The sequence below is a fragment of the Netta rufina genome, assembly GCF_964035555.1.
Source record: "Netta rufina genome assembly, chromosome: 26".
Classification (NCBI taxonomy): Eukaryota; Metazoa; Chordata; class Aves; order Anseriformes; family Anatidae; genus Netta; species Netta rufina.
This window is the reverse complement of record NC_140150.1, coordinates 5,022,363-5,047,413: the sequence shown is the minus strand read 5'-3', so window position 1 is coordinate 5,047,413 and position 25,051 is coordinate 5,022,363. Positions and strand designations below refer to the sequence as shown.

The window sequence follows — 25,051 nt, the reverse complement described above, 5'->3', positions numbered from 1 at the left end:
GGGGTCCGCAGCAGGGAGAGGTGACAGCCCCGGGGAGATGGGGGGGGGGGCTGACCAGGTTTGTGCCCCGTTTTGGGCTGGGGTCGGGGGTCCCCCCGCGGAGGGGCCGTGCTGGAGGGGAGCAGCGGGGAGAGGGGCCGGGCTGCCAAGCAGCTGCCTTTTGAATTGGGCTGCTAAATGCTTCCATGTCAGCTCTGTCTGCTGCCCCCCGCAGCTCCCCAGCCTGCCGTGGGGCCGGGCTCAGCCTGGGTGGGCTGCACCCGCCGCCGCCCGGCCCCTGCCCTTGGGGGTGCCACCGGCTGGGGCTTCCCTCGAACCCCCCCCAAATTGGGGCTGTGGAGCTGGGGCGGCTGCTGGGAGGAGGCAGAGCTGGAAGCACCCTGCTGGGGCACAGGGTTTGTGCACTTTGGCCATCCAAAATCCCGCTCTGGGAGCGATTCAGCATCACAGGGGTCCCGCTCTGCCCCCCTGACCTCTCCCCGTGTCCCCCCAGATGTGGACGAATGCAGCATCAACCGCGGGGGCTGCAAATTCGGCTGCATCAACACGCCCGGCAGCTACCAGTGTACCTGTCCCCCCGGCTGCAAGCTGCACTGGAACAAAAAGGACTGCGTAGGTACGTCGGGGCAGGGCCTGCTGCTGCCAGGGATGCTCCAGCACAGCCTTGGGGGGTGCCGAAACCCCACGGCCCCCACCGTGGCTGTCAGTGGGTGGCGTGCTGGGATTTGGGGCATCCCGCTGCAGGGATGCTCCAGAGCAGGGTGGTTTTGTCTGGGGTCCCTTGTCCGTATGGCATGCGTCTAGATGGGACGGGATGTGCTGTCCTGCTCCCTCTGTCCTGATTTATGGACTTATGGCCATTGATTTATGGACCGTGCTTGGGGCTGGCCGTGAGCTCGTGCCCCAGCAGGTGCCCCTAAATGAATGATTTTTGTGGCCCTGGCTGTGCTCTGGCACCCGCCCACCCCCCTTCACTGGGGAAAGACTCAGCAAACTGCAGCTCTGCCCTAAAAATCCTGAAATCCCAGCAGTGACAGCTCAAGGAGGAGCTGGGCCAGGGGGTGGGATGCTGCTCCCGGGGCCCCACGCCGCACCGTGCCGCCAGCTGAGGGGGGACGAGGGGGTCCCGCCGTGGCTCTGTGCCACCCACGGGTGTCCCCACTTGTCGTCACCAGCTGGTGCGTGTCCCTCAGAGCTGGTGAAATGCCTGTCAGGTTCCGTGCCGCCGCGGGCCACCCTCACCTGCAACAAGACGGGCAAGAAGGACAGCTGCGCCCTCACCTGCGCCTCCAAGGCTCGCTTCCAGCCAGGTACGGGGGGGCTCGGGGGGGTCCCCATCTCCCTGCCTGGCACAAACTGGTGGCAGAGGAGCAGCTGGCGGAGCACCCTGAGGTCCCGAGCCCTGGGATGAGGGAAAAGGAGTGTTTGTGGTTTTTTTTCCTGGCTGAGTTTGGCTCCTCGGGATGGGTTTGCGCAGCGCAGGAGCCGGGCGGTGGGGTGCTGGGTGCTGCCCCCCAGGGTCTCTGCACCCCCTTGGGGCAACCACCGCCACCCTGTAGGGACCGTGTGGCTGCACCGGGGGGGCTCAGCACCGAGGGGCACCCCCAAAGCCTGCTCCTCCTTCCCACAGAGTCAGACAGCAGCTACACCGTGAGCTGCGGGACGCCCGTGCTGCGGCAGGGCAGCCAGCAGAGACCGGCCAACAGCAGCCAGCAGTGCCTCGGTAAGGGGGCTCCGAGCAGCCACCCCCCTCCCCTAAATCCCCCCCCCCGTGCTGCCCCTCGTGCCCCCCGGCTGGTTCAGCACCCGCCTTTTCTTTTAGAGGCTGTCGTTGCGCCAATCAAGCAGAAAGCTTCCTTCAAGATCAAGGACGCCAAGTGCCACCTGCACCCGCGGGCCAAGGGCAAGCAGGACGAGGCGGGGAAGGCCGGGGCGCAAGGTGAGGGAGGGTCGGAGGGGATGCTCCCGCGTGTGCCCCCCGGCACAGACAGGGCCCTGACTTGTCCCCCCCTCATTCAGGCGGTGCTGCACCCTGCTCCGACTGCCAGGTTGCCTTCGTCAACCTCAAGTGCGACTCGTCCAAGAAAGGGAAGGGCCGGCGGGCGCGCAACTCCTCCGGCAAGGAGGTGACGCGCATCACGCTGGAGTTTGAGGCCGAGATCAAGCCGGAGGAGACCACAGGTGGGCACGGCGCGGGTGTTTGGGGGGCAGGAAGGAGAGCCCAAGTGGTCCTTGGTGTCCCGCTGGGGTGGGGTGTGGGATCCCGATGGGTTTCCCCCTTATCGCCGCCGTCCCTCTTTCCCCCCCGCGCACCCAGCCAGCTGCAACCTGCACTGCCTGCGGCAGAAAGTGGAGAAGAAGCTCAAGTCGGCCATCAAAGCCCTGAAGAAATCCATCAACCAGGAGCGGTTCCTGCTGCGCTTCGCCGGGATGGAGTACGAGGTGGCGAGGAAGCTGAGCGTGGCCCCCGAGCGGCAGGAGAGCTGCGGGCCGGGCCAGCAGCGCCTGGGCACCAAGTGTGGTAAGGGGGCACCGCGGGGAGCCGGGGAGGGGGCTGGCATGTGTCCCCCCCCCCCCTCAGGGATATCCCCCTGCCGTGCCGCTCACCTCCACCCCTGGCTCTCAGTTAGCTGCTCGCAGGGAACCTATTACCACGGGCAGACGGAGCAGTGCGTCCCCTGCCCCTCGGGCACCTACCAGGAGAAGGAAGGGCAGCTCTCCTGCGACCTGTGTCCCCGCAGCGACGCCTTCGGCCCCGTTGGAGCCACCAACATCACCGGCTGCACGGGTAAGGGGGGCACGGAGGGGATTTGGGGGGGAGTTCCCTGGGGACATCCCCACCCTTCGATCTCAGTGCCCTGCCACCAGTCCCCGTCCAGAAGGTGGAAAAGCCCTGGGCACCCCGGAGACCCCCAGGAGTTCCCCATTTTGGAGCAGGGGAGAAGCTCTTAAAGGGGCCCCACCACTTGGCTCCTATTTTCTCGGGGCTGCCGAGCCTGGCGGGGCGAGGAGCTGGGCGTGGGGCACCCGTGGGTGCTGGGTGCCAGCGATGCCTGTGCCCGCAGGTCAGTGCCCCCCCGGCCAGCACTCCGCCGACGGCTTCAAGCCCTGCCAGCCGTGCCCCCGCGGCTCCTACCAGCCCGAGGTGGGGCGGGCGCTCTGCTTCCCCTGCGGCGGGGGGCTGACCACCAAGCACGAGGGAGCCCTCTCCTTCCAGGACTGTGACACCAAAGGTAGGTCCGAGACAGCCCCCGGGGGGTAACGGGGGGGGTTCCGTGGGGCCGTGCCCCCTTTTGAGCCCCCTTTGCTTTCCGCTTCCCCAGTCCAGTGCTCGCCCGGGCACTACTACAACACCAGCGTCCACCGCTGCATTCGCTGCGCCGTGGGCACCTACCAGCCCGATTTTCGGCAGAATTACTGCATCGCCTGCCCCGGCAACACCACCACCGACTTCGACGGCTCCACCTCCGTGTCCCAGTGCAAAAGTAAGCGGGCCGTGGTGCTCTGGGGGGGTGGGCGTGCTGCGAGCTGGGGTCCTTCCTCCAAAGCAGCCGATAATTCCTTCAAATAGCATTTTGGGGTTATTTTATTTGGGTATGCAATGAGCAGTGCCACCGAGCGCTCTCCCCCCCCCGCCGCCCAGTAAACCCTCGCTGTCCCAGTCCCCGTGCCACTGGTTCCCAGTGGGACTGGCTCTCCGTGCCCTCACCCACCTTGCTTGCAGACCGGCAGTGCGGGGGCGAGCTGGGCGAGTACACGGGCTACATCGAGTCCCCCAACTACCCGGGGAATTACCCCGCCAACGTGGAGTGCACCTGGAACATCAACCCGCCCCCCAAGCGCAAGATCCTCATCGTGGTGCCGGAGATCTTCCTGCCCTCCGAGGACGAGTGCGGGGACGTCCTGGTCATGCGGAAAAACTGTAGGTAACCGAGCGCGCCGCGGGGGGAGCGCAGAGCCGTGGTTTGGCAGAGCAGAGCTGATTTATGCCAAGGGGAAAAGCCCCGTCCCGGGATGGAGGTGGTGGGGTGCTTCTAGGAAATGGGTGGGCGGGAGGGGATCGGTGTCACCCGCCTGCTCGGTGCCTTGTTGGTGTGTAGGGCTGTGCAGGGTGAGCTGGGCTGAGCGCCCTTCAGCACGCCTTCTCCGGGGTTAAAACCTCTGGAAGGGAAGAAGGAGCCCCGTCCATTCCAGGGAAGGGATGTGGGCACCCCTGCCATTTAACAGGAGGGGTTGGGAGGGGGCTCAGCCTCGCTGCACGTGGCCAATCCCACCCTGGTGCCCCTGCTCTGCCCCTCGCCCCCTTTGAGGCTTTGGCGCAGTGGGGCCGGGGTCGTCACGCAGCCCCCGGCTGTTCCCCTCGCAGCCTCGCCGTCCTCCATCACCACCTACGAGACGTGCCAGACGTACGAGAGGCCCATCGCCTTCACGGCCCGCTCTCGCAAGCTGTGGATCAACTTCAAAACCAGCGAGGCCAACAGCGCCCGGGGCTTCCAGATCCCCTACGTCACCTACGACGGTGAGCACGGGGAGAGCAGCTGGGCCCGGCATCGCCTCCCTGCCTCGCCCGCTACCCGGGGACCCCAAATCTGCACGCCTTGGGGGGCAGCTGAGTGCCTGGGGAGGGGGATGGAGGTTTGGGGCCGCGTCCCCTGAGCTGGTTTCTCGCTCGGGTGTTGCAGAGGACTACGAGCAGCTGGTGGAGGACATCGTGCGGGACGGCAGGCTGTACGCCTCCGAGAACCACCAGGAGATCCTCAAGGTGAGCGCGTCCCCGCGTGGGCCTTGTCACCCGGGGCTTAGCGGGATGCTGCTGGAGGGGTTTGTGTTTCCCTGGCTGCCCTGGTGTGAGTGCAACTCACACTCCCTGCTTTGGTTCGGTGTCATGCTGGGGTTTTGGGGACCTGCCCCAGCGGGACCGGGAGGGAGGGTGACCCCGGCTCTGCTTCCCCGCAGGACAAGAAGCTGATCAAGGCGTTCTTCGACGTGCTGGCGCACCCCCAGAACTACTTCAAGTACACGGAGAAGCACAAGGAGATGCTGCCCCGCTCCTTCATCAAGCTGCTGCGCTCCAAAGTCTCCAGCTTCCTCCGGCCTTACAAATAGCGCCCTGCCGCCCCGGGCCACGCGGCTGCCGAGGAAACCCTCCTCTCCCTCCCTTCTTACTTCACTTCTCCTCCTTCCCCCTGCTCGGCTCCGGCAGGACCGCCACCTCCCGCTCCGCAGATGTCTCGGCACGCTCTGTCTCTGCCGCCGGCGATGCTGCTCCTCTTTTCCGAAGCAGCTTCCCCCAAAACCCTTTTGAATTCCCTTTTCGCCTCCGCGCCGGCTCCGTCCCGCTCCTCGATGCCACCAGCACCCCGGGGCTCACCCAGGGTGGCGCGGGAGGTAACGCAGCTCCTGGGTCCTGGCCATCAGCACAGCTTGGCGGAGGAGATGGGGGAAAAGAACCCACCATGATGCCTGCTTTATTAAAAAATAACAAGGAGAAGGTAAAGGACGGCGCGGCGGCGGGCGCACAGGGGCACTGGTGCTCGGCGCGGGAGGAAAGCCAAGCCACGTTCCCGGAGAACAATGTCTGGCTGCACGGGAGAGAAACTGCAGCGACCGAGGAGGGCTTCAGCCGGCCGCCTTCCCCCCCTGTCCCCCCCCGGAGACACTTGTGCCAAGGAACCAGACTTTCTTGCAAGCTCTGCCAAAGAGGAACTCGTCGACGGAAAAAAGCAAGCTTTGTGAAGAGCAGGAGTAAATGTTTGTGCACTAGGATATCCTCCTTTCTACCTTTTTTTTTTTTTTTCATATGTATTAAGTGCAATCGTTTGAGTCTTCTTTATATTATTTAGAGGGAAGTTTTTTTGGTTTTGTTTTTGTTTTCTACTAGAAACTACGATATTTATACCTGCCTGAGAAATGAGAATGTGTGTCTGCCACAGAAACAGACAAACAAGCCCAGCCCTGGATTGCCAGCGAGCGATGCGATGGCGTTTTCAGGCCTTGGAACCTTTTCTGCCGCATTTTTTTCCAAAAAAATAACACTTTTGGTGGACAGCCCACGCCTCTCTCTGCAGGGAAGCGGGGCTTGGCCACGCTGCGTGATGGGGTGAGTTTTTGGGAGGTCTCAAGGTGTCCCTGTCCGTGAACAGCATCGGTGCCACGCGTTTTGGGGCTGATCCGGAGCAGTTTGGGATTGTCGGAGGCTGCCAGGAGGGCGAGGTGCAGCCCTCGGCCATGGCACCTCCTTGGTGCCACTTGCCAGGGGTTTTGTCATCCCGCTGCGCTCAGGGCCCCCCCCGTGACCCCAGCATCTCTGCCCCCAGGGACTGGGGTCTGCGCCCTCCTCGGCTCTCGGGAAGCTTTGTGCTCCCAAGTGCCTTCAGGTGCTGGGTGCCACCTTGGGGTGCAGATGCCACCCATGGGGTGCAGGTGCCACCCTCGGAAGCGCGATGGCACCCATTTCCTGAGCTCCCTCCCAGGCTTGCAGGAGCCTGAGGGATCCATCCTGCCCTCAGAGGCAGGCACCACAGGTGACGATGGCATCGTGGGTGTCACCGTGGCCGGACAGGACCCCGGGGACAGGGACTGACCCCGCTGCCACCCAGCACCCTCTTGTCCTCCTCCCCAGCCCTCATTCCCACTGGGTCTCGGCTGTCACCCCCCATCCCCAACCCCATCCTGCTGCTCCTGGAGGAAAGGTGCTGGGCTGGGGCTCAGCTCTGCTGCTGCCTGTCCCCACCCCTGCTTCTCTCACTGTCCCTTGACCTCACGTGGGGTGAGCCCCGCTCCCCAGGCTCTTAACGAGCAATTATTTATTGCACCACATCTCCCTTGATGACCCAGGCTCAGTCCATGCCGAAACCGGCTGCTGGCCCGGGTGTCCCCTCCTCAATTTGGACCCCAAGAGCTTCTCCCGGGCGTTATGAGGGGCTCAGGCTGGATTAGGGCCGGCGGAGCGGGGCTGAGGTTTGTCCCCAGGATGCTGGAGGCTGCCCTGATCCCTGATTCATCGCAGCTGCGGGCTCGTCCCTCCTGCTGCCCGGCTCCCAGCCCGCTTGGAAGCTCGACATCTGGGGGCCGAGCTCTTTGTCACTCGGTTGGTGCCTGCGAGCAGCTGCTTTGATGCACAAAAGCTGTTGTAGGGATTTGGAGTTTTTTTGTTTTTTTTTTTCTTCTTCTTTATTGCTCTAGGGTAGTCGCAGCGGAGCAGTGACCGCTGAAAGGGTCTTTCATATTTTAGAAGAAATAAAAGGACCAAAAAAAAACCCACCCCGGGAACGCACGCCCTGGTGGCCCCGGTGCAGTGCAGCCCCTCCTTCCTCCCCCCAGGTTTTTTGGTTGTTTTTTTTTTTTTTTCAGTCTCCATGATTTAAAATTGGGGCTGCTGCCGCCGGGAGCCCTGTGGGGCTGTCCTGGGTGCCACATGTCCCCACGCCGGCCACCTCCGTCCCCAGAGGCAGCTCTGGAAGAGGCAAGCCGGGTGGCACGTCCTGGCGTGAAGGACAAAGAGCTCTGGTACCAAATCCTCTCCTTTTTCACCAATATTCCCAAACAACCCCCTCAAAAGTCCACGGGGCCACCAGGAAGGAGCAGTCCTTTCACCACAAATCCCCCAAAAAATGACTCAGAAAAGGTTTGAAAGGCTGAAAACGGCACCAGCCACCTCTCGGATGGATTGAATGTCTCGACGCGGGGAACATAACGAAGGGTTGTTGTGTGTTCTGTCGTTTTTTGTTTTTTTTTTTTCATGTTGGAATATTTATATCTGCCTTTTGCAGTAGGCCGTGATTTACCATCTCCAGCAAAATGAGTAAAGTTAACGAGAAAGATGTAGTTCATAAAGTTATTTGCACTTGATTAAAAAAAAAAAAAATGTATCTGAACTTTGTAAAAAGAAATGTTTGCATTTTGTATTGTCTTTTTTTAATTATTAAATGGAATTTCTTGGTGTTGTGTTGATCTTTCAGAAACTGGCTCTGACACTTATTTTAAAGGTTTCTAACAGCAGGCTCCAGAGCTGGTTTCATTGTTTTGTTCCCTTGGATGCTACGACACGCTCTGTTCAAGGGTAGAGGGCTTTTTTTTTCTTTCCCCAGAAATTTAAATCCTATAGCCTGCCATCAGCCCACCAGCCACTACACAATGTATTTATTTATATACGTTAATTAAATGCACTGAATCTCATTTTTAGCCCAGAAATTGGACGGGGACTGGTTCGGGACCCCTCTGCTAGGCCAGAGCAAAGCGAAGCTGCCAAGAACCGCTTCTTGTACTGGGGCCAGCACCAGTACTGGGGCCCCCAGCAGGGCCCGTTCCCCTAAACCCAAAGGTGACTGGGGCCAGCTGGAAAGCTCCATCAGGTCCTCACGAGCTGCTGCTGGGCAGGAGGAGCCCCCGACCCTTCATTGGTCCCTGTAAGGACAGCAAAACCCTATAAATGTGAGCCCACCCCCAGGAGCAAGGAGGCTGCTGGAGCAGGGAGCTGCCCCCATGAGGTGAGGGACCCTTCTGGGGGGGGAGCAAGGGGACCCTGGGGTCCCACCTCGACTGCTGAGCAGTGACCTGCACTGTGAGCCCTCAGCTTTGTGGTAACAACCTCCCTTTTGCCTGTTCTAGGTGTTAGTGGAGCTGTTCCCCCTCCCTCCTGCTTTGGTTGTGGGATCAGAAGCCTGTCCCTCCCAAGCAACCCCCTTGTGTTGCTCCTCCAAAAGCCCCAATGTGAATTCTGGTGTTCCCCTTGAACTCACGTCCCCACCAGCAGCTCCTTACACAACCCTGCCCAAGCAGCTTTGGAGAAACACCACCAAAAGGCACCGTCAGTGTCCTAAAAAGTTTATTGCTGCCCTCTCAGTACAGGCGCTGGGGCTTCCCCATGGTGCTCTTGATGTACAGAGCGCGCACGTTCTGCCAGTTCTTCTTCAGCAAGGACACCAGGAAGTTGATGGCCAGGTGGATGTTGTAGACGAGCTCGTCCTCCGTCATCTTCACGTGACCCACGGCCACGGCCAGACAGAGCACCTGGGGGCAGCACAGCGGGGTCATGCACACGCTGAGGGGCACAGCAAGAACCCAAGGCCCTGAGGTACCAGATCCCTGCCTGCTCTGCCAGCTGGACAGGATTTCCCCAGCTCATCCAGGGGTAGGAGCCTAACGCGCTGTGAGCAGGTGGGAAGCGGGCTCAAACCTCTCCTCTACCTCTCTGATCCCGTGCCCCGCTCGCCAGGCAGCGCTGGCACGTTCCCTGCGAGCTGCTAACGCAGCCTGTAAGCTCCAAACTTCACCCCCAAGCGTGGCGCCTGCTTCGCTTTCAGTTTTGGCAGCAGCCCCTTCTTTCTGCGCACAGTGCGCGCGGGGGCCAAGCCTCCGCCTGCCAGCCTCGCCAAGCAGCTTGTAAGGCAACGCTCCCCGCAGGCCGAAGACAAAAGGATTTACGAGCGAGCTGACAAGGGAAGTGTCAGGATATCATTAGCTCGGCTGCTTGAAAGGCTGCAGCATTTGCAAACTCTCCCATTCGCTGGGTCCTTCCAGTTGTTGTGCCCTCGAGCCCAGATCAGCTGGAGGAGTCCGAGGGCGCACCTCAGCTAGCAGAGCTGCTAATTCCGAGCAATACCCAGGAGTCGCATTCAGACCACTGGCAGAGAATTACCATGCCTAAATGGGGTTGTTTTGGTTTCGGGGAGTCAGCGTGCCTTCCCATCTCTGACGGAGAGAGCAGACATCCGCAGAGCTGCCACGAAGCTCATTTTTGAAGTCGAGCCCCAAGCTTGCCCCTGACAAAGCACTGCTGCCTGCACAGCCCCACTGGGCACCAGGGCCCCACCCTGCAAGTGTCACCCGCTCGCTGCGAGGAGTGTTAATTACGAGCCATTGTGCTCAGCACTCCCATCAGGATCGCCTCCTGATCATTTGCTCTAAGATCTTTCAACCGCAAATTGCTCCTTCCCAGTTAGCAGCTGAACGCTCTGGTGGCTGCGGCCCTTCGCTGCGATGCTGCTCCCAGGAGCTGGTCTAAGATGCTGCAGGGACACCTACAGCCCGGAGCAGAGATCGCAGCCACGCACAAGGGACCTGCCAACAACCCCCAGGTTAAGGTAAGCCCTGTGCTTTTTACCTTCTTCATCTGAAACTTGATGGTGGATTTGACCTCGTCCACCTTGGCCACCAGGTTCTCATTGTGAGTGAGGAGAGAAGGGAATTTGCCAGCTTTGTTCAGGCCTGGACCCAGGATTCGAGGGATTTGCTTGATCAAGGACTCGGAGGCCAGGAAGGCATCGTACTTCTTGGCTGTGAGGAGAGCAAAGGTAGGTGAAGAAGGATCCTCAGCTCAGCCTCTACATTTCCTCCCAACACATTCACATTCCCAGAATCCTGCCTTTTTCCAACCCTGTTACCAATTCCTCCTGGCACACCAGCCAGCCCCGCCAGGACCCAGCCTCACATCCTGACGGTGACCCCACACCCCTGCTGTACGTAACTGTTCCCATGAAAAACATTTTTTGTGCCACATCACTGCCACTCAACTCTTAGCTGCATCAGGAGCCTCCTCTGATGTTCTTTGCACGTGTGGAGGGGGATGTAACATCCACCTGCCAGGCCTAGCTCCCAGCACGCCTCCTGCATCACCTCCCACCTACATGTGGTTCCGAGGTTAATTATGATTGAAGGCTAAGTTTTCTTTGCTTGACATGTGTCAAAATGACTGATTTTGCAGAAAGGGAAAAGCCTTATAGGCTACCAGGTTAAAATAAGCCAACCACATTCTGTCTATGTAAATAGTGCAGGACTCAAGCCAAGTCTTGCCCCCACTTTTACTCTGCTGTTGCTGCTCTCCAGCTCCCTGACCAGGAAAGGAGCACCAGGGAACAGCGCTACCTTTGGGGAGATACCAACAGTTCTCCTGCAGCCCCTCCTTCTGGGAGAGGACGATCACCCAGCACTCCTGAAGAAGGATCTTAGCTCTTCTAGGTACTTTTTAGACAGATCCCTGTTCTTCTTGCTGACTTTGGGCAGTTTTCTGTTCTTTCCAACTAATCGTGTCATGGAAATCCAGACACAGGGAGAACCGTGCTGCTTGCCCAGCCCTCCCAGCTCAGCCACGGTACTGAGTGACGCATCCCCACCACCACTCACCCAGCTTCTTCACCAACTTCTTGTTCTTGTTGAGTTTCTTCAGAGCCTCTATGTCCATGTGCGGGATGTCGACGGCCTTGGCCTCATCGCAGTGCTGCTGATCCCCCAGCAAGCACACCGAGAACTTGGGCCGGGGGGTGGATTTCAGCCTGCGGACAGAACCAGAGTCACCCCACGCTGCAGGACCACGCACCAGAGCGACCCCATCACGGTGACACCTTACCGCAGCACCTCGCCGCCTTCCTCCACGGCTCCTCACCTGCCCTCGCGGGCAGGGCGGTGGGGGCAGCGCCGTGGCCTTGCCCGCACCTCCCCTCACGTTTTAAGACCCAGGGTGGGGGTCCGTCCAGCCGCACCCCCCTGGGGAGGGGCGTCCTGAACTACCCTGGGCGTTCAGCACCGCCTGGGCCAAGCGCCCTGCCCATCGGAGGGGGCTGCGGGCTGAAGGCTGGGTGGGAGCGAGAGTTTGGCGAACCTGACGGTGCCGGAGAAGCGTTTGTCTTTCTGCGGGTCGTAGTTCTTCAGGCTGATCTGCAGCTCCACCGTCTCCACGAACCTGGAGGGGGGGGGGAAAGCAGCCGGGTAAAGGCTCGAGGGGGTGAGGGAAGAGGGCAAAGAGTGGGTAGGGTGCCTGGGCTGGGCTCTTACTTGCGCTTCTTGGTCTTGCTGCCCTGCAGCACCTCCTTCACCGCCTCGTACAGGGTGTCGCGGGACACTTTGCTGCTGCGGGGGGAGAAGCGGCGCGGGCTCAGGCGCGGGGCTAGGCCGCGGGCGGAGGGCCAGGCCGCCGGGCCCGCCCCGCATCATCCGCGCTTCATCCCCGCTATCGGCCGCCATCCCCCGGCCCCTGCCAACCCCCCGGGCCGCTCATCGGGGCCGGATGGCGGAGGATGGCGGCGGATGGCGGCGGATGGCAGCGGCCGGCCCGCACCCACCTCATGGCGGCGGCTGCTCGGGCAGAAAGGAGGGGGGCGGAGCCCCGCGCGCTATAAATATGGCCGGAAATCTCACGAGAGCAGGAAGCGTCGGGCGCCATGCTGGGAGTGGCGGGGTGTGCGGCACGGAGCCGCCATCTTGGGTGCGGCGCAGCGGGCTCGCAGCGGGTTCCGCCGGTTCTCGGCTGCTCCCCACGGGCCGTTCGTTCGCGGGCCGGCCCTGCCGGTGTTTACCCGGTGATTTTGTGGAGGCAGCTTCACGGGCGAGCCCCGAAACGGGCCTGCCCACACCAGGCGCCCGGTGCCTTTTGGCTTCACCGTAGGGCACTGCGCATGCGCGCCTCACTCGCCTCAAGCAGTCCGTTGCAGCCCACTTCCGGGAGGCAGTGAGGGGCTGTGCGGCGCGGGGCCCCGGAACCTGAATAACCGCCCGCGGGCGGCCGGGGCTCGGCGGCGCCTTCTGCCGCTATGCTGGTTGCGGGGCGGGACGCGCAGGGGCCGGGTCGCGGTGCATGGCGGTCCGGCGGCGGACTCGGGCCTGGCGGGTTGCCTCAGGTCGGTGCCGGGGGGGGAGGGGGAGGGGCTCAGGGGGGTCCCAGGCCCTGAGGGGGGGACCCCAAAAGGGGAGCCCTGGGGGGGGGCACAGCACGGGGGGAGGCAGCTGTGGGGAAATAGTGGGGCGAAATGATGAAGTATTAGGGTGAAATGATGGGATATTGGTGGTTTTGGGAAGGAGAAGTGAAATATTAGGGTGAAATGACAGGATATTGGTGGCTCTGGGAAGGAGAAGTGAAATATTAGGGTGAAATGATGGGATATTGGTGGTTCTGGGAAGGAGAAATGGGATATTAGGGCGAAATGGTGAAGTATTAGGGCGAAATGATAAAATATTGGTGGTTCTCGGAAGGAGAAGTGAAATATCAGGGTGAAATGATGGGATATTGGTGGTTCTGGGAAGGCAAAAAGATAAAATATCAGGGCAAAGTGATAAAATACTGGAGGTTCTGGGAAGTAAAACGATAAAAATATCAGGGCAAAGTGATAAAAGCCTGGGTTATCTCAGAGGTGACCCCCGAGGAGTCCCGCTGCAGGTGGGCATCAAGAGAAGTGCTCGGGGCGGGGGTTCGGCATCACCTGCCCGAGGCCCGAAATTCGGGTGCCCCATGTGATAAATGACTGAGTCCCAGATAGGGTTACAGTCATTAAGAGGGTTACAATCAAAGATTTCAATTTATTAAGCTGGGAACTGGGAAGGGAAGAGCAGCCCAGGGCACCTCCAGGCGCTGTCAGCCCGCCCCTGCCAACACAGCTCGCCTCCAGGCTGCGGGGTCGGGGCTTAAGGGGTCTGGGCACCTGTCCTGCAGGCCTTTTGGAGGAGGGTTGGGTGTGGTATTCACACTGACTCTACAGAGTCTGTCTGTCCGCTGGCTTGATGAGTTTTATCGTGTGTTTGTCTGTAGGCAGGCTGCTTGCCCTGCCTTTTAGAAAATCCTGACGTTGGTATAGGAGAAATGGATCCTTTTTCCAATTTAAGGCTTTACGGACTCCAAAAGTTTGCCACTCAAGCTTTTCTTCATGTCCTAGAGTCATAGGAACCTAGAATGGTAGAAACACAGGATGGTTTGGGATGGAAGGGGCCTTACAGATATCTGGTTCCACCCCCTGCCATGGGCAAGACACCTTTCACTAGAGCAGGCTGTGCTGAGCCCCATCCAGCCTGACCTTGAACACCGCCAGGGATGGGGCACCCACAGCTCCTCTGGGCAGCCTGTGCCAGGGCCTCACCACCCTCAAAGTAAAGAATTTCCTCCTTATATCTAACTTAAATCTCTCTTCTTTTATTTCAAAGCCATTTCCCCTTGTTCTGTCACTACACCCCTGACAAAGAGTCCCTCTCCTGCTTTCCTGTGGCCCCCTTTAGGTAGTGGGAAGTTGTTATAAGGTCTCCCAAAAGCCCTCTCTTCTCCAGGATGAATATGCCAAAAACAACATGTATACTTCAGGGAAAAAAATAAAACTTGAATTGTTCTTTTTATTTCAGGCTTGTAACGAAGAAGAGGACTTGCTGTTCCACTGACCTTGTGCTCTGAGTCCCAGCGCTCCCCGAGAGCACGCCGAGTAAAGCAAAATTCATGTCTGAGGACAGGTCACCGGGGCAGGATGGAGAGCTTGGGCTTGCAAGCAGTGACCCTTAGTGATGGGACGACAGCCTACATTCAGCAGGCTGTCAAAGGTAACGGCTTCTTTGGGCTGGAAAGAACAAAAGCCTCTTGAACAACCCCTTGAAATGGAAGTTGGAGTTCTCAAAAGTGTCCTGGTGTCACACGGGCTGTCGTGTATTTTGTGTTGTTGCTTTGTACTTCCAACTGTGTTACCTGTGTGGCGTGCAGGACCTTATTCATCCAAAACTTCCCCTGAAGCTGAGCAGAACGCTTGCTTCCACTGAGGTGCGCAGCGTTTGGTTCACAGCAGTGCCCGTCTCACTCAAGGGGATGCAGATCTGATCTCAGTGTTGGTTAACTGTCACGGCATCAGTGCCAAACCCAACAACTTCCTTTACTTTGGGGTTTGTAGGGTGCTCCTTTCTTCACCATCTGCTGTTCCTGAGAAAAGGGACGTGTCATTTCCCAGCTCATGGAACAGGACTCAGGTTGCAAGGATTCCAGGTCCTGGTGATTGCTGGCTTGCTTACTTTTCTGTGTGAACTCTGCAAATTTGTTAAATATGTGGAGTTGAACTTTCTTGAAAATTTTGTGGCCTGTCCCCTAGACACTTTGCACCAGGTGAGAGCAACTTGGATTCCTTGAGTTCAGGTGGGATGGAGCAGTGTCTGCTCTGCACGGAATAACTGTAACTAAAATGTTATTGCAGGGTTACTCAGATTTGCACTACTTTTTAAGAGTCCAATCTTCCCAACTCATCAAGGGCAGCAGTGCTTTAGACCCCTTTAGGACCTCTAATTTTTCTCCAAGAGTTGATCCTCAACCTAAGTAAAGAAAAAATAAAGTAAAAGAAAAGAAAAGAAATGTTCAGGTCACTGCTGATGCCATTACAAGCTGACAATTGAGCTTTTTCCAGCACAAGTCGAACTGCTTTCTACTTTAAATCCAAAGTGCTTAGCACACATCATTCTTTCTGCTTCTTGGCTTAAGGAGCTGTGAAGGGCAGCTTGTAAACAAGTGATGACTGAGGTTCTTTGTCTTCTATTCTCCTGTCTAGGAAAGGGAGGTCTGGGAAGTCAAGTTCCTCTGTGGCTGAGGGGAAAGCACGATAAATAACTGCTTATAAGCGCCGGTACGCTGTCTCGTGTGACCGCCTTCCTTGAGAAGGCGCAGCCAAGGGGACAGCTCATGAGACCAGAAGGGCTGTGGGCTCTGCAGGCAGCGCTGATGGCGTTGTTTTTAACTCTTCCAGATGCAAAGCTGATCGAAGGCCAAGTCATTGAACTTGAAGATGGGACCACAGCTTATATCCATCAGGTGACGGTTCAGAAAGGTGAGGACTGTAAATTCACCTTCCTTCTCCTCAGAAGGACATTGATGTGATGGAAATCATCCGTGTCCCAGCAGCTGTGGCTCTAGTTTTGAGTCCTTCTAGGGGTGGTGGGTTGTTTTTTTTGTTGTTGTTCATTTGCTTGTTTTAAATTTCCATGGTTTTGAGGCTGAGTGAACAGGAACATAGAACATGTGATTTCCTGCGTAGTTCTTAGCGATTTGTCAAGAAGCTAATTTTGCTGCTGTGGTAAGCAAATGCTTGTTAGGTGTTGTGCCACGTGTGGGCTCTCACATTTTGTCCGTCTGGATCATGAGTCTGCAGGCAAGGCCAGCAAGCTGTGTGCTGTGCTTGTGCTAACTGTGGAGCCCGAACAAAAATTGTTCCATTTAGGAGCAGCTGAACTGGAATTTCCTCTGACCTATAAGATAACATATTCTGAAATAGTTGTTTGAGGGGGAAGGGTGGGGATTATTGGAAGTTTTGTCACCTTGTTCACTGGGCCATCAGCTGTGAAAGGAGGTGATGATAGTCCCAGAAGTGATGGGAATTCATTTCCTGTGGCAGGAAGGAAAGTTGCACAAAGCAATCCTCAGCCAGGTATGAAAGGGCAGGTAGAAAGAAATCAGTTGCTCTGGGCAGTCCTCCCTTCACCCTGCCAAGTTCTTTGCCACCTCCCATTTCTGTTCTCCAAAGGTTGCTTGAAATCCATTTTGCGTGCCTGGCTCTGCCCTTTTCCTCCCTTTATCCTCCTTCCTGTCTCCAAACACCCACACACAGTGCAAGGGCTTTTCATTGTCATCTCTGCTTCCCCTGCCGTGGGCTCTGTGTGTTATCTTCTACACATCTGTGCTAGAGCTGTACATCACGTCCAGGACGTCGCCTGGCAGTTTCTAATTGGTGAAATGTTGCATTACCCCGAAGAGCTAAAGAAGTGCCATGAAATTATGCGTGAAGCCTGAAAAAAACTCAAACTTTAGGACTGAAGGGCTCAGGCGGTGTCTTAAAACTACAGTTGTGGTTACTGCAGTGCTCAGGAGCTGGTGCACTACCCCTCCATCCCATCTGAGTCTCCCAATAATGTGTATGGATTTTTTTTTCCCCTTTTTTTCCAGAGCCTGTATCTTTCGAGGACGGGCAGCCAGTAGTGTTGGAAGATGGCAGCATGGCCTACATACAGAACGCACCTAAAGGTAAAATATTCCCCTTTCGTGGCAGCTGGAGCAGAAAGTGCTGAATTGTCATGGATCTCCAAGGCTGTAGGTGGCCTGGGGAGATGACGGGTGGCTCCCACTCAGCAGCTCTTTGACGTTTGATTTTGTTGCTTCCCCTTGCAGAAAGTTACGACTCCAGCACTTTTGAGGCTGTCCAGCTCGAGGATGGTTCCACCGCCTACATACATCGTCCTGTCATCGTGCCCCCTGGCAGCACCATCCTGGAAGTGCAGGCAGAAGCTGGGCTAGAGGAGTTAGCTGGAGAGGAGGAAGACGATGCCTTTGATGTCGAGACCATTAACGCATTAAAGCAGTACGCCAGCAAGGTGAGGATGCAAGCCTTTCATGGTCTGCCAGCAGTGCTGAGGGACTGGTGTACTAGTCTGCATTTGGCCTGGAGTTTAAGTTACCTCCTTTCATTTGCACTTCCATGTGTCAGTTTTACAGCAGTGCCAACTTTGGGAAGAGAAGCTAGGCAGGGCTTTTGTGAGAGCGCCAGCCCTGGTGGGTGGCTGACAAGGACCTGGAGTGTGTCAGGTTCCTATTTCACCACCTAGCTCGTACCTGCAGAGTGCCGGGCCTTTTACCCTTAAGCTACTGCAGGCAGAGGTTTGGGAAAGCAGGGAGGTGCTGTGATACAGCTTGGATTTTTTTTCTTGCTTTGTGCATCCCCCCTTTTTAGGTTTTTGCTTCCTGTGTGCCTGTGTTTCTCCTAACACCACCTGGGTATGATACTCTCTTCCATACATGGTTCAGGCAGCAGATTGAGACAAATCTCTTACGTGTCAAGAGTGGCTAAGTTACACCCACTGTTCCCATGTTAAAAAAAAAAAAAAAAGACCTTAAAAACCATAATAACTTCCAATCTTAACACGTATTGGCACTGCAGGGCCTACCAACGTCTGCAGTCTTGTGTGCTGACATTTTCTCCCATCTTCACGGTGTTGAAGGGGCTACAAGGAGTGTGCTGATACAGTGCTCAGCTGGGCAGCTAAAAATATTGCAGCCTTTCTGCTGTGGCAGGACCAGCCTCCCCCAGCTCCCTGGAGAAGAACAGGGTGCTGCTGCTGCTGCTGGGAATGCTTTTGTGCATGGGTTGCTCACGGGCTCTGCGCTGTACCAAGGTGTGAATAGTGCCTTGCCTCTTTGTTTGCAGGTGTCTGACAAGGAAGGAGAGGGAGTAACTAATGCTTCTCATGTGAAGAGCAAGGAGTCCAGTGATGTCCCTTCTCAGGTCTGAATTTTTCAGAGATGCATTTCTAGAAGTAGGCTACACTCCTTGATGCAGAGCACAGAGCTAGGAAAAATAATCTTTTGGGGGCTTCTCTGTAATGCTAGCAAATCTGGTAGATACTGGTTTTACAAATGAGCCAAGTGAAGCATGGAGAGGTGAGTTATGTGCCTGAGAACACCCAGTGAGTTGGGAGGTAGGGATGGGAAATTCTGCTTCTTAGACCCCTGCCCTGTCACGTGTGTCGCACCGTGTGTGTACAATCTGTGTGTGCAGGAACACGCTTTGTGGGGCTAACTGAAGGAGTGCACGTGTATGGCAAGGAAGGAACTGATCTGTGTGGGCTTTGCAAAGCCTGCCCTAGTGGCTGGATGAATTAATTTCCTAATTTCCATACATCTTGTCGTGGTTTAACCTGGCTGGCAGCTAAATACCACGCAGCCGTTCGCTCACCCTCCCCCCTCCCTCTCTGGGACGGGGGAGAGAAATGGAAAGTGAAGCCCGTGAGTTGAGATAAAGACAGTTTAATAGGACAGGAAAATAATAATAACAAAATAATAACAACAACAATAACAATAATGTTACAATGGTGCTAATAGGAAAGTAATAATAATATGTACAAACAAGTGATGCACAATGCAATTGCTCACCACCCGCTGACCGATGCCCAGCCTAACCCCGAGCAGTCCGGCCCCCTCCCCGTGGCTAGCCACCCCTATATATTGTTTAGCATGACCCCAGATGGTATGGAATACCCCTTTGGCTAGTTTGGGTCACCTGTCCTGGGTCTGTCCCCTCCCAGCTCTTACTGCACCCCCAGCCTGCCTGTTGGCAGGACAGAGCAAGAAGCTGAGATGTCCTTGGCTTGGTATAAGCACTGCTCTGCAAGAATTAAAACATCGGGGTGTTATCAGCACTCTTCTCATCCTAAGCCAAAACATAGCATTCCACCAGCTACTAGGAAGAAAATTAATTCTGTTCTAACTGAAACCAGGACACATCTCTTGGCAGGATTTGCAGGAGGAAGAAGTGCACGGCAGTGAGAAGGGGCAGCAGGTTGGCACTAAAGCTTTCCGTTGCGGGTACAAAGGCTGCGGCCGCCTCTATACCACAGCTCACCATCTGAAGGTAAAGCAGCTCACGTGCAGTCAAACAGTGTGCAAACCAAACAGACCCCCAGATTCTAATGCCAGATCAGAATGTGCCTTTACAAAGGAGCAGGGAAACGCTCCTGGGAGAAGGTCAAATGCTCCAGGGGATGTCAGGGTATCCTTTGGTCGCATCACTCTGCAGTGAGTTTTTCTCTGAGGTCTTTAGGGAGGTGCTTTCAACCTTGAAGAAACAGGAAAAAGCGTCTGTAAGTTCAAAAAAGTCAAGTGGGAACACATCAGTGGAAGAGGTTTTGACCCATGAGAGACAGATATGTTAATTGCCCAAGATGAAACCCAGCAGAGAACTTCAGATTCTGTCCAACAGCTACATTTCTTCAGTCTTTCTTTGTCTTGGACCTCACTTTGTGGACTATTCTTTTTCTTCCAGGTACATGAACGTGCTCATACGGGTGACCGGCCATATGTGTGCGACTTCCCAAGCTGTGGGAAAGCGTTTGCTACAGGTAACAATTTCTCTTGTATCAAAATTGTCTTCAGTCCTGTTGAAACATTGAAATTCTTGAGAACGTCAGCCATTCTTTCCAGCAGAGCACAAGAAGCACAGCTAGCTTTTAAGGCCTTCTGAGAAGGAATTTCAGTGTGGGAGGCTGCTCAGGACTTGGTTGATTATGAAGTTGATTGGTTATTAAAGGAGTTTAAAGAAGAAACTGAGTTGTGAGGGATGTTGTGAGACACTTTGGATATTTCTTCCCCTTCAGCTTTGCAGACACAGGACAGATGTGTGCGTGAACTGAGAGGTGGTGCAGAGCTTGCAGTGTTATTCCCTTCTCATAAAAATAACTGTGCAGTTTCGTCACTGGGCAGGGTATGGGCTGAAGAGCCACGTGAGAACACACACTGGTGAGAAACCATACAAGTGTCCAGAAGACATGTGCAGCAAAGCCTTCAAAACTTCTGGGGATCTGCAGAAACACATTCGGACACACACAGGTGAGCAGTACAAGAGGAGAACCGAGCTCCTTATCAAAAGGGTCTCCAGGATGCAGTACTGCTTCAGCCTTTGGGTCATGCCTTTTGTATCTTGGGTGAAGCAAGGCAGAACTGAGGTTGTGTTCAGCCAGAAGTAGACGGGCAGCAAAAGTCACACCAGGGGTTGTTGACTCACTATCAGCAGAGCAAAAGGGGTTAAAGATGCCAGTGTTGCTGGAGGCAGTGAGCATCCAGTTGGGGCTGATCGGAGGTCTCATGAGTGTAATACTGAGGAGAAATGGAGGGGTGCAGGTGTCCAGGGCATCCCCAGCAGCTGCTCTGATCCACGTTGCTCTGTCAATGCAGGTGAGCGACCCTTCAAGTGCCCGTTTGAGGGCTGTGGCCGCTCGTTTACCACCTCCAACATCCGCAAGGTTCACATCCGAACGCACACGGGCGAGCGTCCCTACATGTGTCCAGAGCCCAACTGCGGGAGGGGCTTCACCAGCGCCACCAATTACAAGAACCACATGAGAATCCACACAGGTAAGCAGGGGAGGGGAGGAAACAGGCACCTGCTCCTCCCCACTCACTGCCTGCAGCCACCGAGTGTGGCAGCAGGGAAATCTGGGGGACTGAGCTGGTCGTTTCCAGGCCAGACGTTTTAGGGTTAGGTTTAGGGAATTAAATTAAGTGGGAATTGTTTTATCGGGCTGATTATGATTCCACCTGTTCCAGTGGTCTGCCTCCAGCTGTTCCCCCTTGATGGGGAATCTCTTCACGGAGCGCGATGAGGGTGAGTGGGTTAAACTCTGCTCTGTGACCTCTGCCCTAGGGGAGAAGCCGTACGTCTGCACCGTGCCGGGCTGCGGAAAGCGCTTCACGGAGTACTCCAGCCTCTACAAGCACCACGTGGTGCACACACGCTGCAAGCCCTACGCCTGCAAGAGCTGTGGGAAGACCTACCGCCAGACCTCCACGCTGGCCACGCACAAGCGCAGCAGCCATGGCGAGCTGGAGGCCACGGAGGAGAGCGAGCAGGGCCTGTACGAAGAGCAGCAGCTGGAGGGTGAGCAGTCGTTCCCCCGCCGCCTGTGGCGTGCTGGGGCTGGCCCTGTGGCAGAGGGGAGAGAGATGACAGCAAGGACCTGGGGACCTGAGACCTGAATCTGTGTTGTGACCTTCGGCCTCGCTCATCGTGCCCAGATTTGTGTCACGGCCAGAAGGAAAAGGCTACCCCTGGGCCTAGCTGTATGTCGTGGGCTGGGAATGGAATTTCTTCCTCTCTGTAGTACAAGGAGAGAGAAAGGTCCTTTTTTCCCAGCCAGCACTGGGCTGTTGTCACCGTGATCTGCTCCTCAGGGAGCAGGCAGGTGCTGGGGTGAGGTGGGTGCCGTTGTGTTTTAATCAGCGCTTCTCACTCCCATTTTGCTCTTTTATTTCTCTGGCTCAGCTGCTTCTGAGGAAGGCTCCCCCACAAAGAGCCAGCACATTGCTTTCCTGTCAGAGATGGAGGAAGACGAGGATGAAGAGGAAGATGACGATGTTATGCCTGCACAGGTCTCACTCATCTCTCCGGATGGGACAGAGCAGGTATGGACGCTAACAGCCTGCAGCACTTGGGGGAGAGCAGTCATCCGAGTGAGGTTCTGCCTCTCCCAGCCCTGTGTGCCTTGGGGTACTTCCCAGTGCCACTAAACAGGTGTCCTGTGGGGTCTGGATCCCCGTGTGGCCTTCTCTTCAAGACTTTTTTTTCAGTGTAAAGCAGGCCCTGGGGTTTTGTGGGCTCTGTCTGTCATGAGGGCTCCCTCCTTACAGCCTTATCCCACCCCTGCAGCCGTGATGTGGAGGGTAAATCACAGGCCTCTGGTCCCTGCCTCAACTTGTGGCTGGATGGGGTCTTGCAGACATTTATTTGGACTTGTGTGCAGCTCCTGCCAACCCTCACCTCCTGCCCAGCTGTCGAGAGGCAGCTCCCAATCTTTGCTGACACGGGTTGGATTTGGAGACTGCTTTTTATTTCAGCCTGTAAATGGCAGTGCTCCTCTTGCACGTACTTCCCTTCACCAGCTGCCTGTGTGCTGACTGGGAAAAACTCCTTCTGTGGCATGGGGCAGAGGAAGCAGCTGCCATGAGTAAGGTTTATTTCCTCTTAGTGTGAGGTGCTGCCTGCATGAACTGTTACTGAGGAGCCCAGAGAGAGAGATAGGAAGGGGAGGCGTGATTGAAGGGGTAGAGCTGGAGACTGGAGGTCTGTGAGGTCTGCACCAATTCTGTCACCCTGGGCAAAGTCCTTGGGGTTCTCTGTGCCCTAGATCTTCCACACGAGGGAGGGGAGAGTATTTCATCCTTAGGAGACCTTGCTGTTGCTAAACTCAGGAGTTGTGTAAGGCTTCCTAAGAAGCCAGCCCGACTGAGAGCACGTTTTTACCCTGCCCAGGTCAGTTTGTCACAGGAAGACCTGCAGGCCCTGGGCAGTGCAATCAGCATGGTGACGCAAAGCGGGGCCCTCGCAGTGCCTGAGGAGGAGCTGGTGGCTGATGACACACACACCGTGACCGTGGTCAACGCTGACGGCACCAAAACGCAGCCGGTATGGGCAACGCGGGGCCTGCCCTCATCCCTGCAGAGCTACAGCCTGCGAGGAGGGGGTCACATTTCATTTTAAGACACGACTGGGTTTTGTCTTAACCTTTCCCTAGGTCACCATTGTCACTTCTGGGGCCGTCGTGTCCGAAGAGTCGGCAGTGGCATCCCTCTGCCATCAGCAGGTGGCTTTGCTGGCGACCGCCAACGGCACGCACATCGCCGTGCAGGTACCGTGCCGCACCCGGAGCGAGGCTGAGCGGTGCTGCTGCTGCCCCGGCCCCTTTGTTCCTCTGTGCATGTCCCCACCGCTGGCTTTGGCAGCCACCTCTTGCTTTGCTGCACCCCCACCTGCCCAAGTTGCTTGCTCCTTAATTCTCAGCTGCCCGGAGTGCAGGGGAGAGCAGGGGCACGCTCCTTAGAGCACAGGATGTTCCCTCGTAAGCAGCAAACCCCATCACAACCGTGCCTCTGCTTTGTCCCTCTGCTTCATGCCCCTGTCACCCACGCTTCTCTCCTCGGGGGGCAAGCCCAAGCCTCCTGAGCCCGCTTTTGGGGAGCGCAGTGTTCTCTTTCTCTTTCCTTCACTAGCTAGAAGAGCAGCAGAGCCTGGAGGACGCCATCAGCATGGCAGCAGCAGCAATCCAGCACGAACCCCTAACGCTCGATGCAGCCGTGTCTGACAACGGGTGCTGAGACCCCAAAGAGCCTCCCGGGCGGGGAAAGCAGGCGGCCCGAGCCTGTTTCTCCACGGGGGCATCGAGATCTGCAGGAACGGGGCCAGCGGGCACACGGAAGCCGTGTGGTACCCAGGTGCAGGAAGGTGTCTAAGGCCAGCTGAACGTGGCTGGTGCGCACCGGGCAGGTGCTGAGAGCCGATGCTGCAGCGTTGGGCTGCCAGGGTGATGCTGCTGGAAGGGCTCCTCTCAACACGCAGCAGTGTCCAAGATCCCGGCTGCTGCCTTCTGCTGGAGGCTCTGCTGTTTTTTCTGGGCTCCGAGCAGTGATTTCGCTGCTCCTCGCCTCGGACACTGCTTCCCTCTGTCTGGAGACGGCAGGTTGTGTCTTCTGTTACTCACTTCATGGCTGAGGTTTCCAACACCTGCCAGTCTCCCGCAGTAGATACGGAGCCACGGAGATTTCATCAGTCTCTGAGAGAGCCAAATGTTTTTGGGGTGGCGTTTCCTTTCCCCTCCCTCCAGAAATGGCCCCACAGCTCCCCTTTTCCGCCAACCCTTCTGTGAAAGGGACAAGGGGGCAGCAAGTGCACAGAAGCAATAAAGCCCTGTCTGTGAGCCCAGGCTGTCCTGGCCCAGGTGTTAGAGGGAGAGCCCCACCCTGATGCTGGAAATCAGCGTTCCCAGGGGTGCACACGGAGCGGGCGCCCGGGTGTGAGAGGATTTCTCCCATCTCTTTACCACACTTCTCTCCGCTCTCGAGCAAATTTCAGCGGCAGACTCAGCGCCATGGGGCAGAAGGAGGTGAACTGATACTTGTGGGGCGCTGAGCTAGGTTTGGATGTAATTGGAAATTAAAAAATAAAAGTTTTTTTTGTTTTGTTTTGTTTTTTAAAAAAAAAAAAAAACTTCTCTCTTTCAGTCCTTGGAGGCAGCGGCTGGCAGAGGATGGGAGGGGGGCTTGGATTTTATTATTTTCCAGATGTAAGGATCAAGGAAGTTCAGGAGATTTGCTGAATTGACTGAGTGCCCTGCCAAAGCAGTGGTTGTCCACGGGCGGTGCTGAGGAGGGGTGTGAGCCGGGCAGCTGCAGCCTCTAAGCCCTCAGAGTGTGACTCAGGGGGGCTAAAGGATGTCTCCTGCATCCCAGGTCCTTTACTGATTCCTCCAAGGGCTCCTCCAAGCCTCAGTGTAGGGGATTGTGTCACTTACTGTAAGAAAATCTCTCTGTGAACACATCCTACAACCCTCTAAGCCTGGGAGAGGGACCTGGGCTGCCTTCCTCAGCCCAGCAGGTGCGTGCCCGTGCCCCGGGGTTGTGAACAAAGCCCACACAGGGAGCTGTGAGCGAGCAGGTTTTTATTTGTCACATCTACCCGAGACGTTCGGAGAGGAAGAGGTTTGTGCAGGAAAGGATGGGCATGGCACCGCCACCCCAACCTCCCCCGGGTTAGGTCCCAGCTTTCCTCGGGGTGACAGAGCCCGAAGCAGCCGGGCTGGAGCCCTTCCAGCGGGCACAGCTCGTGCTCCTGCTGTGAGGGGAAGCTCCTCGCTTAAAGCTGAGAAGAGGAAGCTGCTGCCTGAGCCAGGGAGGGGATTTCTCCGTGCTGAGAAAGCTGCTGATCTCCAGGCTGAGCGAAGGGCCCCGGCTCCCCATTCACACACCAGGAGCCCCAAAACCTCGCATCCCCTTTATTCCCCCTGTGATCCA

General features: G+C 56.7%; 3 protein-coding genes across 5 annotated transcripts in view; 2 read left to right on the top strand and 1 right to left on the bottom strand.

Moving 5' to 3' along the window:
* Positions 1–5,106, top strand: part of SCUBE3 (signal peptide, CUB domain and EGF like domain containing 3) — a gene marked incomplete at both ends in the record, with an annotated part of 32,600 nt that extends 27,494 nt beyond the window's left edge. The window contains 13 exons of the mRNA XM_084301731.1: positions 494–616; positions 1,194–1,310; positions 1,631–1,723; positions 1,823–1,939; positions 2,020–2,181; positions 2,318–2,521; positions 2,627–2,788; positions 3,066–3,233; positions 3,324–3,485; positions 3,725–3,922; positions 4,367–4,519; positions 4,683–4,762; positions 4,957–5,106. Coding sequence (XP_084157857.1) covers positions 494–616; positions 1,194–1,310; positions 1,631–1,723; positions 1,823–1,939; positions 2,020–2,181; positions 2,318–2,521; positions 2,627–2,788; positions 3,066–3,233; positions 3,324–3,485; positions 3,725–3,922; positions 4,367–4,519; positions 4,683–4,762; positions 4,957–5,106 — 1,889 coding nt within the window. The remainder of the gene's footprint in view (positions 1–493; positions 617–1,193; positions 1,311–1,630; positions 1,724–1,822; positions 1,940–2,019; positions 2,182–2,317; positions 2,522–2,626; positions 2,789–3,065; positions 3,234–3,323; positions 3,486–3,724; positions 3,923–4,366; positions 4,520–4,682; positions 4,763–4,956) is intronic.
* Positions 5,107–8,810: 3,704 nt separating this feature from the next.
* Positions 8,811–12,167, bottom strand: RPL10A (ribosomal protein L10a). The gene is made up of 6 exons (XM_084301790.1): positions 12,060–12,167; positions 11,773–11,847; positions 11,600–11,680; positions 11,125–11,273; positions 10,106–10,278; positions 8,811–9,012 (listed from the first exon to the last, which is right to left on the bottom strand). The coding sequence occupies exons 1-6, from the start codon at positions 12,158–12,160 to the stop codon at positions 8,842–8,844; spliced, it is 750 nt and encodes a 249-aa protein (XP_084157916.1). The 5' UTR covers positions 12,161–12,167; the 3' UTR covers positions 8,811–8,841.
* Positions 12,168–12,541: 374 nt separating this feature from the next.
* ZNF76 (zinc finger protein 76) lies at positions 12,542–24,166 on the top strand. Of its 3 annotated transcripts, XM_084302052.1 has the most exons (15): positions 12,542–12,614; positions 14,101–14,292; positions 15,474–15,554; positions 16,667–16,744; positions 16,889–17,091; positions 17,922–17,999; positions 19,008–19,124; positions 19,536–19,611; positions 19,973–20,098; positions 20,444–20,623; positions 20,913–21,146; positions 21,531–21,670; positions 22,518–22,670; positions 22,780–22,893; positions 23,255–24,166. In XM_084302052.1, the coding sequence occupies exons 2-15, from the start codon at positions 14,220–14,222 to the stop codon at positions 23,357–23,359; spliced, it is 1,758 nt and encodes a 585-aa protein (XP_084158178.1). In that variant the 5' UTR covers positions 12,542–12,614; positions 14,101–14,219; the 3' UTR covers positions 23,360–24,166. The 3 variants fall into 3 exon arrangements, with proteins under 3 accessions (XP_084158178.1, XP_084158176.1, XP_084158177.1); XM_084302050.1 differs by having other exon boundaries at positions 22,780–23,356; XM_084302051.1 differs by lacking the exon at positions 12,542–12,614 and adding an exon at positions 13,019–13,150 and having other exon boundaries at positions 22,780–23,356.
* Positions 24,167–25,051: the final 885 nt, after the last annotated feature.